General features: G+C 41.7%; 1 protein-coding gene across 4 annotated transcripts; it reads left to right on the forward strand.

The window, feature by feature from the left end:
* The first annotated feature begins 9,582 nt into the window (after nucleotides 1-9,582).
* On the forward strand, nucleotides 9,583-12,613 carry LOC142993028 (hydroxycarboxylic acid receptor 3-like). Of its 4 annotated transcripts, none has more exons than XM_076143626.1 (5): nucleotides 9,583-9,796; nucleotides 10,544-10,599; nucleotides 10,688-10,775; nucleotides 11,054-11,630; nucleotides 11,811-12,613. In XM_076143626.1, the coding sequence occupies exons 4-5, from the start codon at nucleotides 11,250-11,252 to the stop codon at nucleotides 12,522-12,524; spliced, it is 1,095 nt and encodes a 364-aa protein (XP_075999741.1). In that variant the 5' UTR covers nucleotides 9,583-9,796; nucleotides 10,544-10,599; nucleotides 10,688-10,775; nucleotides 11,054-11,249; the 3' UTR covers nucleotides 12,525-12,613. The 4 variants fall into 4 exon arrangements, with proteins under 4 accessions (XP_075999741.1, XP_075999740.1, XP_075999743.1 ...); XM_076143625.1 differs by having other exon boundaries at nucleotides 10,720-10,775; XM_076143628.1 differs by having other exon boundaries at nucleotides 10,724-10,775.
* The last annotated feature ends 986 nt before the right edge of the window (nucleotides 12,614-13,599 follow it).

Consider the following 13,599-nt stretch of genomic DNA (forward strand, 5'->3'; position numbering starts at 1 on the left):
ATGTTTACATGCCGTTAAAACTGCAATATATATGCAATAAAGCCAAACAGCGTCAGGTTTGAGGCATGAAGCAATGCTGTACTCATATGTTTGCCTTAATCGCAGTACGTAGTAATTATCATAGTACGGAACGCATGTAAACACAGCGAGTGTCGCGTTACCAGTATGTTGTTGTAATGGGGGGTCCTAGTAATAGCCAATTAAAATCATGCGAGTTGATGAGCGGCTTCATATTTAAGAGGCAGGCCAAAAATGGACACGTCAATTTGTTCACTGCATTCTGATACTTCCTTGGGGGGGGATGGGCGGGTAGACGGGCTGTTGTGTGTAAATAAACTGACTAATCAACTGAATCGGCTTATATGTCACTTGTATTGATCACCGACATGCGTGAGACAACATCAGACAGATTTTATACTGCTGAAATGTTGCTTTCAGTCAGACTGAAACATGTAATCATATTCTGTGCCTGTGTGTCATGAATAGCTTACATGCATGCTGCAATCGAGCGGATAAGCCTACAACGGCTTTTGAGAAACGTGTTGAATTTAATGAATCCGATTAGGTCACAAATACCAAAACAACCTAACCACCTACCTTGAAAATAACAAATACATCTATTCTATGCTATCATATCATAATTCCTGCGTTCGTTTTTACAGTGTACAGAGGATCGATGTTCTACATTTGTGGGATAAATTAAGCCATCCTTTACACAGCCATGTTGCCGTTTTCAAAGTGTCTTTTTCCCTGCGGAGGCGCCGCACATTCTTGGTGGAGCTCTATCAGAAGGCCCTCGTTGAAGCCGAAGATATAGTTCATTTTAATGAAAGAGTCCAGCGCAGTAATGACCGCAGTGATTCATACATTTGTAAAGGAAATCAATCCCACATCAGCTAAGTGCGGAAACAGGATCTGCTGTAGCCTTAAATCTTGGCACTGGGTAATAAACGCTGAACTGTAGATTACATTAAACTGAAACTGAAACACTGATGTGCGGAATAAGACGGATGAAGTTCATTATCGGAGTGAAAACAGGTATGCTCAGATGCAGACGAAACATCGACTCCTCTAAGGGCGGTAGACAGAATATAAAATGCGAGCCCAAGGCACTGCTTTGTCACTGAGCTCAGGCCGGACTGTTGTACCAGCAGACTGTTGTTCTTTCCGCCTATGATTTACCACAGCAGAGCCTGGCTCGATGGCACCCGGGAGAGGACTTGATTTTCATGTTTGCCAATCTTCTTTTATACCTGCCCACGGTGACCATAAATACACTTTTATGCCTCCCGGAGAAATGCTTAAAGAAGCAGTTTGTCCAAGTCCTGTACGGACTCGCATGGCAATATTCTTGATTGATGACAACGGCAAAGTTTAGATGACGCCCTGGAGAGTTTTCCCAATCTCATTTGTTTGGGAGTTTTACATTTGAACATAATTCCCGCTTGGTCTTTATGTGGGTTTTGGACTCCACTCTTCAGAATGCTTTGTTTCCAGTCGACACTAATGAGGAAGATCGCGAGCACCTCAAAAGGATCTTTGTGTTTTCGGGCAACGCTGAGATCTGGTCACTCCAAAACCATGACAGTGATTCTCAACGTGGCTTAAGTCTAAGAGAAGGACGGATTCACACAAATACTTTTTTCAGTTTAGAAAGAAGCGTGACCTGATAGAGCTGTCATGCACCAGTCAGGCCTCCATCTTTGAACCATTAACCTTTGACCCAAAACCTACAGGCATAATTAAACACATAAAATATGGCCTGCTTTCTTCAAAACAACCTTTGACAACAACAAAACACTCATAAATTACATCACATTTACATTTTCAGTATCCCGTAAAAAGAGTCATAGGGTCCACAGTGATGCAATGAATCTAGATCTTTTAGTATTTTAATTTGGGTTAGCTTTTAACTTTTTTGTACAAATGTGCAGCCAGTAAATGATCGCAAAATACTATTAGATTTTGGGTTGATCAGTTAATCTATGAATTGTAGTTTTCATGCTTTCAGATCAGGCAAAGTATTACTATGTTTCTTGATGGATAAATATAATTCACCACTTTTGCAGGACTGCTTGTATTAAGCTACTGGTGTTAACATTTTTAACTGGACACATTGATTCTCAGTGCAAGGATGAGCCAAGAGTTAAGATGTTGAAATAATCCTCTACAACAAATTCTACAACTCACTTTGTTGCTTCAGATGGAAGTACTCATAAATACTGTTTACATGAGATTCAAGTAAACGTGGGTATAGTTGAATAAAATCATTTTCACCGTATCCTGACTGCGGCGTGAAACAAGGGGCGAGTTGCTGTCAGCGTTGTTACCACCTTGCCACCTGCTTGACCCTCTTTAGTCGGGGTTATACTCAAAACTGGGGGGTCTGTCCAGGAGATGAAGCGACACCCCAAAATAACAGCCAGCTGAGCTATACATAGAGACGTGTCCCGGGATTGATATATGGCAGCAGCCTGACAGAGAGGACTCACGTCAAGCTGTCCCACCCCACCAGCTCCAAGATATCATAAATGCCTCGTTTTATATAGCAATGGGGGGTCAGTGCTGTGACTTGTTGGTAATATTTTTACTTTTTAGGAGCAATGACAACTATTTAATGTGACATCTGTTTACGTATCACATCGCAGCTCATTTATTTACTCCAGGCACTTTCATCAACGTCTTAGGCCTCGGTGTCACCACTTTATTCTTATGTCAGAGATATGCTGATGGGTCACTGACCCAAGCGTAGCTATTTTAATACACAGTATTACATTCCTAATTGCTGTCATCACATCAAGCCGAGGCCGAGCAAAGTGAAACAACACAGGGACAAAATTAACATCCCTCAACAAATATGAGCAATGTCATTACTCCTTCTAAAACAAACGGACACCCTCACATCTGCATGGTGCCACGCCCTGGTGTGTGTCGTGTTATCGCCAGAGCAATGGGCTGAAATCTGTAAACAATCATTACATGAGAGGCTCAGCCTGTGGCTACATTCAGATCCTATACAGGGAAAAGACTACAGCGTATGACAAAATGAAAGACTGCACCAACAGATGGAGTTTATCACTCTAATCTCCACGTACTCGAAGGACATTGGGAATGCAAGCAAGGAGCCCAGTGAAGGAATCGTCCAGATGCACCAAGTAACAGTAATACTCAGATCCTTTACTTAAGTTTTAAGTACTAGTACCACAATTTGTTTTTGAGTCTGAAAATATATACATAACTGCCGCTCAGTAACTGGTTTCATTCTATAATTCATGTTTAATCAATTCCCTAAACCTACTTTTGAACTATTTTTCATTCATTTTCATACATTACTATTATTATTAGTAGTAGTACTAGTAGTAGTAGTAGCAACAGCAGTAGTCGTAGTATTAGTACTACTTCATGTACTAATACTATTTTAACTTTTCTTTATTTAAACTTTAATTTAACTTCAATTTGCTGGCTGTGCAAATTGTTCCAGTGGTCTCCATGTTAAAGTTAACTTTACTAAAATATTATTACATTACTATTGTTGTCTTGCTATTAATATTCATTTTGTTATAATAGTTGATACTGCTGTTGCTATTATTGTCAATCCTATACTTTCTTATTTCTGATAAAACTACTACCACTAAAGGAATTTCCCTCTGAGATGTGGAAAGTAGCGAAAGTTGGACGTGTACTTTAAAAATATACTTAGGGGTTTACTTGAGTGTGTTAAGTTACTTGTCACCTCTTCAAACAAAACAAAGATGTACTTAACTTTGCTGTACCTTGAGCTTATTCGTTGTCATCTTTGTCCACCATCATGAGATTCTGAAGTATTGACACATCAGGGAGCCGGCCTGAGGCATGCTGGGTAATGTGAGCAGAAACTGACACAGAGGTGCTGTGGGCCAAAAAGAACAGAGAGCAGAATGAATAAATGGACAGACGTGCTGTAATGTAGCATTTAGAGTCACATTACAGAGCCGTATGGTTTCTCGGTCAATAACGAGATGATTGGTTGGCAGCGGCGTGTCTAGTTAGCGGGACATTGTCGCGCTTGACATTTATCATCGTTCCGGGGTCGCGAACTCGAGGCTAAACAGCGTCTGAATCACTGAATGTGAATGGCCGCAGCTTTGCCCGTCTCGAAGGCATTGACCTCAGTGTTTTCATGCTGAAATGAGTGACTAACTTCCGCTAAGCTAAACACGTCTTTGTTCAAACTGGGACACTGTGCGCTGATAGCGACATGCACTCCAGGGTTGGTGAGACAATGGTGGCTTTAACAAGAAAATAATTTGCTGCATTTGATGTAAATACCAATTACTGCTACGGATGGATGTCTTCCTGTAAACCAAGTCATCTCTTTTGTCTGTAGAGGCCAAAAAAAAGGAGCAATTATCCCAATTTAGACTGAGGAAACACTCACTTCTAATACGCTAGTTAATGGAGATTAGCATAATAACTGCACCATATCAAAAACACTTCACACGAGGCAATCGAGAGAGACGCAGATGGCTAAAGGAACTACACCAAACAATAGCTCTGCCTTATCTACAGCATTTAAGGGAGGCCGTTTACCTCCACTCGGCAAACTTTCCCTCCCCGCCGCCGTAGACTTACATTAGCCGTGTCGCGCGGCTAATGAAAGTCCCTGCTTGATTCACGCAGTGCGGCGGCTTGGAATTACACAACAAAAGCAGTTGGGTTATCAGATAAATTCATTTGGAGTGCACAGTCTTGTGGAGGAATAAAACAATCCAAATAGCCCCATTCCTACTCCTAGCTTAAAGCAAATAGGATTCTCAATAAAAACATTGCGGCGGCCCTCTCTGTTAAGAAAATCAATAACTAGAGGACAAAGAACCTATAGCCATCACTTAATTCTCTTATCACAGTGATTTAAAGGACAAGGATGATGTTAAATAACTGTAAATCCTTATCTTTGACTTTGTGGGTGGTTTATGGCAGTTTCAACAGCAGTTCAGAGACAGAATGTCCATACCTTCTGCCCGGATACACGATTTATAGCTTTATTACTCTTTGTCTAAAACAGAAGAGAAACATAATTGAAAGGAAGAGATAGCAGCTCGTGGGGTGGAAGCACTGAGCATCGTTATTGCCGGGAACATATCACGCCGACAGGTTTATGGCGGAAGGATCCAGCCCCCTCTGTTGTTGCTTTTTTTTGGCTCCCTTCTTTCTTTTTTATGAAACAAGCCAAGATCCAATTTTCTGATTCATCTGCAAATGGTCCCCACATTTGAGATTTGAGTTTAGTATTCTGACACGGCGTTACCGAACCAGCCCAGCCCCTCCTGCCCGAGCATAGAGGTCACCGCCAGGCCTTGAGGAAGTTGAAGTCATGAGTTTGTGCTCACACTGTCACAGCCCCGCTCATATTTTTTCACCCCTCGGTGACAACGAGCCTATTGTTCTCCCCCGATAAGGCCTTCAGTGTGCACGGTAATGGGAATTAAGCGGGGCATAAGTCAGGGAGAAATTGGGTGACAGCAGATCAATAGATAGTGGTGAACCCTGAGGGACCATTAGTGAAGAGGACCCCTTTGTTTGTGCAGCGGCGGGGAGAGTTAGTGGACGTACGGCTCTGAATTAACTGTCCGGACTAAGAATGCATTGAGCTCATAACAGAGGGGAGCACAGAGAGACACTTGGTGACACGAGCTTGTTCGCCTGACACGAGTGTTTGTGAAAATAGTGAGAAAACAAGCACTTACAACACAGCTTCTCCTCAAATTACTACTCAATCATAAAAATTAATCAAAATAGTGCTTTCTGACCTTTTATCTATAAAAGGTGTTGGTGACATCGAGGTTCAAAGGTCATCCCCATCAGAATGTTAAACTCTTAATTAATCGATCTGCCTGTTTCAAGTTATTCCAGCAATCGGTCTTTTCTGTTCTTATGGAGAAAGAAAAGCTTCTCTGTGTTCCAGGCGATTTTTTGAGGGGAACTTTGCGAAAAGTGCGTAAGAAGATCATAGACGGCCCCTCAGCTTTACAGCCTGAAGATAAAACACACTCCCTCTCATCTTTACACTGTTCAAAATGATCCTCCAGAACATGTGACAACTCGAATAAAACACATTCCCCCATTAAGTTCCCAGTGAAAGATGCATATTGTAGCCATCACTCCGAGTTCTTTCCCACTTAAACGCACAGATAATTTGTTGTTGCGTCGCGTTATTCCCACCGCATAACCACACTGCGGCCCGGTGGGCAGCGTGCCAGCCTTAACTAAAGATATTAATTAGTATATCATGATGGCAGCACATGCATTTTCACAATTAATAAATTCCAAGCCATCGGGTTGTGATTTAATTATGAATTATGTAAATGGTTGCCATGAATCATTTAGGTCCGTGCATTTTATTAGCTAAATGGGAGAGGAGAATGGAGGCGTATCACAACGATGAGGATTTACACACTCAAGTGATGACAGCAGAAGTATGAGAATATTTAGTGACCATATCACGGCCTCGCTAATGGCGGAAAACATTTCACATTAATGAATAATTAACAAAAGATGATGTTTAATGGCTATTAAAGGGTTATGTTTACCCATAGGTCCTCTGTTTTAAAAGTTTTGTGCCGTACACATTAATATTACGGCTTTAAATTATGCATGATTGGAACCAAACCATTCACATATACAGTATAAGCATGCATTCCTTATAGGTTTAGATCCACAAACTAATCCGCTTGTGTCCATTCAGTGCATTAAGGCGTCGTTGCACCAGAAAAGAGAGGAAATGCTTGGACATTTTCAGACATTTTGCGGTAGTAAACTGAGAAACAGGCAGCAATAATATCTTACAGATCTACATAATTTTCTAACCACTTCCATCGTGTCAACTTGATGCAGTGCCAAGAACAAGACGTATACGTTTAGTTTGAAGAGGCTGTCAAATCAATGTGTCAGGCCGCACACTTTCTGATGCCGTTGTATCACTCGCTCGTCTGTCAGCCAAAGCAAACGACGGCTGCCAAAGTCACATTTGAGAGTGGCGAGCTGCAGACTCACGTGACTTTTCATCGCCTGGGAGAGAAGACGAGGCTGACATGCATCGCTGAGCTCTTCTTTTAAATGCATTTGAGGAGAAGTGCTGTGAGTAACAACAAGGTGTGTTACTAATTCATATCTCCCTCAGAGAGATATTAGATTCTTAACTTCATTTCCTGTACTTTGTGTGTACTTGTTCTAAGGCCAATGCTGACATGAAATATCAAGGTGGTAATCTTCCTAAATATTAACGCAAGAAATGTTTGAGAAAGACCTTCAATAACAATGTAAATACAGGGCAAAACTATCACATACATGTTGATAATTAGATCTATTAACAGCCCATTTTATGAGTCCAAGAAAAAGCATTCTGATGGAAAATATGCCTGCTGCGTTTCCAAACATTACTAATGTATACAAACCATTAACGGCATCAGTGCGCATTAATAATTCAGATTTGGTTGTTGGCTAATGTCTCTGTATTAAAAGACCTTTCAATCAGTGGGATTGTTGACAGCAAATCCTATGATTTCTGGTTACTAGGCGGCTGTTTTGTTGTTTGGATCACAGATTCGAGCGTTAAGGCTTAACAGACGCTAAAAGGGAAATAATAGACTCCTAATGTTTCCTGTAGCATATTGCCTCATACACACTTGCATAATAAAAGGTCTATACGTATTTCTGAGCATGTGTCACACAAGCCTGTCACTTCACACAGACAGGAAAGACTCCTGCCAGCCGACAAAACGCAATCATCACAACAGTGTCACACATTGTACTGACACACCAGAAAACCCCCACCACCACCACCCCCGACCTGGCAGTGTGCGTCTCTGCTGGATTGCGTTGGTGTTTACTCACACAAGAGGCGTACCCCCAAGGCAAAGCTCCACACCTCAATGGGGCTGGATGTGTGTCTCACAGTCCCCCCCCCCCCCCCCCAACCCCCAACGAAGACTCTGTCTCCCCTGCTGTCCAGACGCTGTCAGCAACCAACAGCTGCCGCCTGGGAACTGGAGATGACTGTGCAGAGAGTGTATCAGCTGGCAAATCATACATCAGACAGAGCAGGCAGGAAAGAGCTGTAATTTACAAAACCAGTACAGGTCCAACTGTCTTCCGTCAGAACACTGCGAAAAGAGGAACACCACAAAGCCTCATGATCTTGTGTGAAAGGGATTAAGTCTTATTTTTCATATCCTAGGACAATTTTCAAATCAAGCCCTTGTGGAAAGTGAACTGGCTGGATGACATACTCATATCCAAAACATCTGTTACGATGATAAAAAGGTTGCTAATGTTGCCTACTTCAAAAATTTAAGCATTCTGAAGAACTTTTAGCACGTCATATTGTCTGTTATCAAATCCTGAAAGTCCAACGGCCAAAATCATTTCAACTTGTTTCCAGAAAAACGTATCATATGTGTTGCATTGGACTAAGTTATTCAATATGAACGTAGTGTTGGTCATCTGAAAGTGATTGTATCACTCCTTAGTGGTGCTGGTCAGTCAAACACCACCACATATAACACAAACATGTCTTTTGTTCCGTTATGAATGTCAGTATAATCACAGCTGTGGTGATCAGAGTAAAGGCAGATGTCCGGGTCTCTGAGCTTCATTGCTGTAACAACACTGCCCTCGTCTGGAGGAAATGATGTATTACATATATTTTTTTGCTTCCAGCTTTATGGTTGTACAAACCCCAATTCCAATGAAGTCGGGACGTTGTGTAAAACGTAAATAAAAACAGAATACAATGATTTGCAAATCCTTTTCAACCTTTGTCAATTTAATACACAACAAAGACAAGATATCTTGAATATTTAATGTTCAATGGTCAATTTGGGTGAATATTTGCAAAAAAACAATACAGTTTAGGGTTAGAACATAACAAATATATTGTGTTTGTAGTGTATTCAATTGAATATAGGTTGAAAAGGATTTGCAAATCATTTTATTCTGTTTTTATTTACGTTCCAACGTCCCAACTTGGAATTGAGGTTTGAAAATACAGTATAATTCCTTGATATTCACCCAGCAAGGAATACTCTTATTTTTCTTCTAGTCCTTATTATGACAATCTTCAATAAAGTTCTGAAACGGATGAAAGTGTTGAATTAAGGATTTAATGTTTTATCCAATGGTTTATGCAACTTATTAGACCCACAGGAAGGAACTGTTTCATATTAGCTGAAGTTGTCAGCTATCTATAAAAGAGTAATTTAAATTCAAATAAAGACAGCTTGAAAATGAACATTCATGCACGTCGACCTAAGAGTAACACAATGGCCTTTGATCTCCCAGAACAAGAAGCAGTCCCCATTACAACTAAGGAATCCAGCAGATGGTCACAGAAGTGAAGAAGTAGACAGCAACATAATCCACACATAACAGCCCTGCATGAATGCTAAGCAGCACAACGCAAGCAGCTACTAACACTTGGCTCCCTCAAGGCGAATCATACAAGCTAAACCACAATCGTCCATCCCCACCGGCACTTACTTGGTCGCAGACTACATGGAATGCAGGTAGTACTACTGAGGAACATACCAGGGGGTGGCACAGGCGAGGAAAGCCACTTGACTTGTTGTAAAGACATCACTAGCAGCTGCCATTCCGGTAATGAAAACAGGTTCTTGAAGGAGATTAATGATAAAGTGCTCTGATGTGCAAGATGTTAATTCAATTCCAGCCAAACCAAGGAACAAATGTATTACTATCCTCGCCCTCGAATGGACAAGTTCTTATGACTGGACCTTGACCTCGACTCGCATCTAGAAAGGTAGGTACAAGTGGATGAGCAAATTGATTTGACCGAGTGCCAGGATGTGGATTAGATCAGCACCGGCATTCTTAAAGGGATTTTCCAGTGTTAATTCTTGGTGCCTTATCAGTGCATCTACCGCTGATTTCAACTGATTTCAAAAATACAAAAACATGTGGGGAAAATAAAAGGTAACAGCATGTTACAATCATTTTCTTGATGAGCTAGAAAAGTAAAAAATAAATAAATAAAGAAGCTGCTACACATATAACAATGATTAAATATGGAATTAGAGTGTTTTGTATGTAAGCTAAAGAAGAAAGCATAAAGACGCATAGTCGTCAGTGCTGAAGATGCTTTTGCGAAAGCGATTATTGTAGCACGCCCTGCTGACACTGCAGAAATATGCTTGGCTTAATTAACCTGTTTGTACAGGATGTTTGACAATGACAAAGACATACTGTCAAAGTCAAAGACTAGCAATTACATCTAAGCAGGAACGTTCAATTCTCAGAAAAGCACATGGGGCTTGACCGGAAGTTGTCAGCCTGTTCATTAAACTAACAATGCAGCACAACACATTATTGGTCCCACTGCGATACATCAGACTTGGGAGTTGAAACTATGCTTCATTGTGATGATGATTATTATTATTATAGTTTCATCATCATCATCATTATTATTATTATTACTAGTAGTAGTAGTATTGTTGTTGTTATGCTGGGTCAGTCATGCACTCATGTTTCTGTTCCTGTGTTTCGGAAGAGAACAGTGTTGGACTGAAGACTGAAGACAGTTGCCTTGCAATTTCTGTGCGAAAGGTATTTAATAATATTTATTTAGTAATAGTTTGTAGCAATCAGCTGTGTAAAATGACTGTATTGATATTTGTGGCTGTGTCGTTCCCAGACATCCTGACTGTTTTGTCTGTTTGCCCCAAGACAGGAAACCTGTTTCAAAACCGGGTCACCATCTCGCCTGAAGTGTTGACAAAAAGGTAATGAGCAAAGTAGTGTCTAAGGTCTGTAAGCAAACTAACTGTGCAAAGAATGCATGTATTTACGAGAAAAGCATCCCTGTAAATAATAATAATATTGCCACATTCGTGTAGATAAGAGACAAGAAAACATTCATAACAATCATGCAGCGAAACCAAACTAACAATTGGCTTGGACTAATGGCTTCAGATGTACTGGTACTGCTACTGCTGCAGTACTGGTGAAACTGGCTTCATGTAGCATTTTGTAATTATGAACTGTATGTTTTTATATACAGATGATGAAGATTGACCTACAGAAATAAGGAAGAGGGTAAAAAGAGGAAGTGGAGTTTCCTGATTGTGGTCCTACCTATTCACCATCAGAGATGTATAACCACTAAAACCCATAATTTACTTTTAATTTTGGCAAAGTTCACCACAAACTTGAACTACCACCAACAGATACAACCAAATATTCACACCTTCACCAAAATGCAAAACCTCACCTCCATCGTACCAAACAACACAACCGCAGGTGGCGGCTGCCCTCCCGTCGGGATCCAGCTGGAGGGCCGGATCCTCCCTCCAGTCCTCGCCATCGACGTCCTACTGGGGCTGCTGGGAAACTTCGTTGCTCTCTGGATATTTTGCCTTCGACTGAAGTCCTGGAATCCCATCAACCAGTTCCTCTTCAACCTGGTCATCGCAGACTTCCTGGTTCTCATCAGTCTGCCTCTGAGGATCGACGCCTTGCTCAGAGGCCACTGGGTGTTCGGGGATGGCATGTGCCGGATCAACCTCTTCCTGATGTTTTCCAATCGCTCAGCCAGCATCGCCCTCATGACGGTTGTAGCGCTCTACCGCTACTTTAGGGTGGGCAAAACCTTAGAATCTGTTTCTAACCTACAAAAATGTCCACCCACATGGTTTAGAAACATTGTAATGTGTAATGTAATGTTTTTGATAAACTTGGTTTGGATCTAGGTACATTATGGTATATACAGTACGTACCCATTGATGAGATGATAGTTGTACGCTGTTTTCATGTCCCAGGTGGTTCATCCTCAACACCGCTTCAACCGTATGACCAAGCGGCAGGCCAGGTACGTGTCAGTGTTCGTCTGGCTGCTGGTCATCGCTCCTCGGATTCCCATGCTGGCGTACAGCCACATCAAGCACATCGGCACCACAACCCAGTGTTTCTTCTTCACGTCTTACAAGGAGGCATCGCAGGCCATCCGCGTCCTGCTCAACGTGCACCGGATACTGACAGTGTTTGAGTTCATCATCCCGCTGGTCGTGTTGCTGTTCTGCTCCGTCCGGGTATTCAGAGTACTCAGAAAGTGGCAGACAGGAAATCCAAAGAAATTTCGCAAGGAGATGTGGGTGTGTGCTGCCATCGTTGGGGTGTTTGTGTTGTGTTTCTTACCCACTACAATAACATCCATCGGCCTGTGGGTCATCGCCTCATTCCGCCCGTCGGACTGCGCCTCATTCTACACTTTCACCCAGCTGACTATTGTGTCGTTGGGTTTGAACTTCCTCAACTCGGCGCTGGACCCCATCATCTACTTTTTCACCAGCTCCATGTTCAGGAAGGTGTTCTGCAGCGTCCTGCCCGCAGCTCTGCGCTGTGGCGAGGCCGCGGTTGAGGAGGGCGAGACTGCGGCCTCCTCATCAGGAATCAAGTCGACCACGCATCTGGAACTGAGATCCATGATGGACAACAGAGGCAGGGATGCACTGGAACAAGCCCAGATGTTATAGAATACTAGCAAACAAGTATGACGCAAGCAAGTATGAACAGTGTGCGAGATGAAGTCATTTTCTGTACTATTAACTGCAATAAAATAATTGTGGAGATCCAATACTTTTGTCAAATGCACCTTATTTGAGAATCAATTGTGAGGATGTTTAATTTCAGCCACAAATCTGTTACAAATCTAACAGAGTAACAACTGGCAGGAAGTCATACGACGAGCAGGTACTGCCTTCAAAATAAAACCACATGGACAAGCAAAATTATCATCACAGTTGCAATATTCCAACTGACACATTTTACCAAATTAAACTAGATCAACTGGAATATTGCAGAGGTGTATGGAACACATTTATGTATGAATTTAGGACTACGGTATTTCGTAGGGAAATTATGAATAATTAAGCTAATCAATTGTGGCTATTGGAGCAGGAATGGATGAGCAGTAGGAACAAACAGAATGTACTTGGATTGAGCTGGCACATATATACAATTTTTACAGATTCAGAAAAGGACATTTGGGGACTCAATAAATTGAATTGTTTGTTTATCTATCACGTAAAAATTATTAAACAGTCTCAGTCAGTCATCAGTTTGTCATGACTCACACTGTGTCGTAACTATTAATGTTTCCGACCACAGGTGCAAGTAATTAGGTCAATCAAGCCAAATACAGCTGTCAAGGACAACCTGATGTCCCACGTGTTTCCCTCAGGCAGTGCCAGACCTAAACATTAAGCAACACAAGCAGCTGCTCGATGGTCAGGGCGGCCTCCCGAAGAGAGTTTAGCCATTTATCCTCCAAATTAGACTTTAATTTGAGTAGTGCTAGAGCCAGTGCTGCACACAGGTGTCCATATTTTGCTAGGTGAAGTTGTTTTGCACAACTGACAACATTAATCTTCACAACATCATGAACTGACTACATCTGATCCTGGGAGCTGCGTAGTTTCAAATAATTCCAGACTGCAACAAAATGAATACCCTTATCAGCTGTGTAATGAATGTCTTGATATTTGTGGCAAATCATTTCCATACATCCTGAATGTTTTGTATGTTTGCCCCAAGGAATGAAACCTGTTT

The sequence above is a fragment of the Genypterus blacodes genome, unplaced genomic scaffold (genome assembly GCF_046128005.1).
Source record: "Genypterus blacodes isolate CSIRO-AG114 ecotype Tasmania unplaced genomic scaffold, CSIRO-AGI_Gbla_v1 ptg000026l_1, whole genome shotgun sequence".
In the NCBI taxonomy this organism is placed as follows: Eukaryota; Metazoa; Chordata; class Actinopteri; order Ophidiiformes; family Ophidiidae; genus Genypterus; species Genypterus blacodes.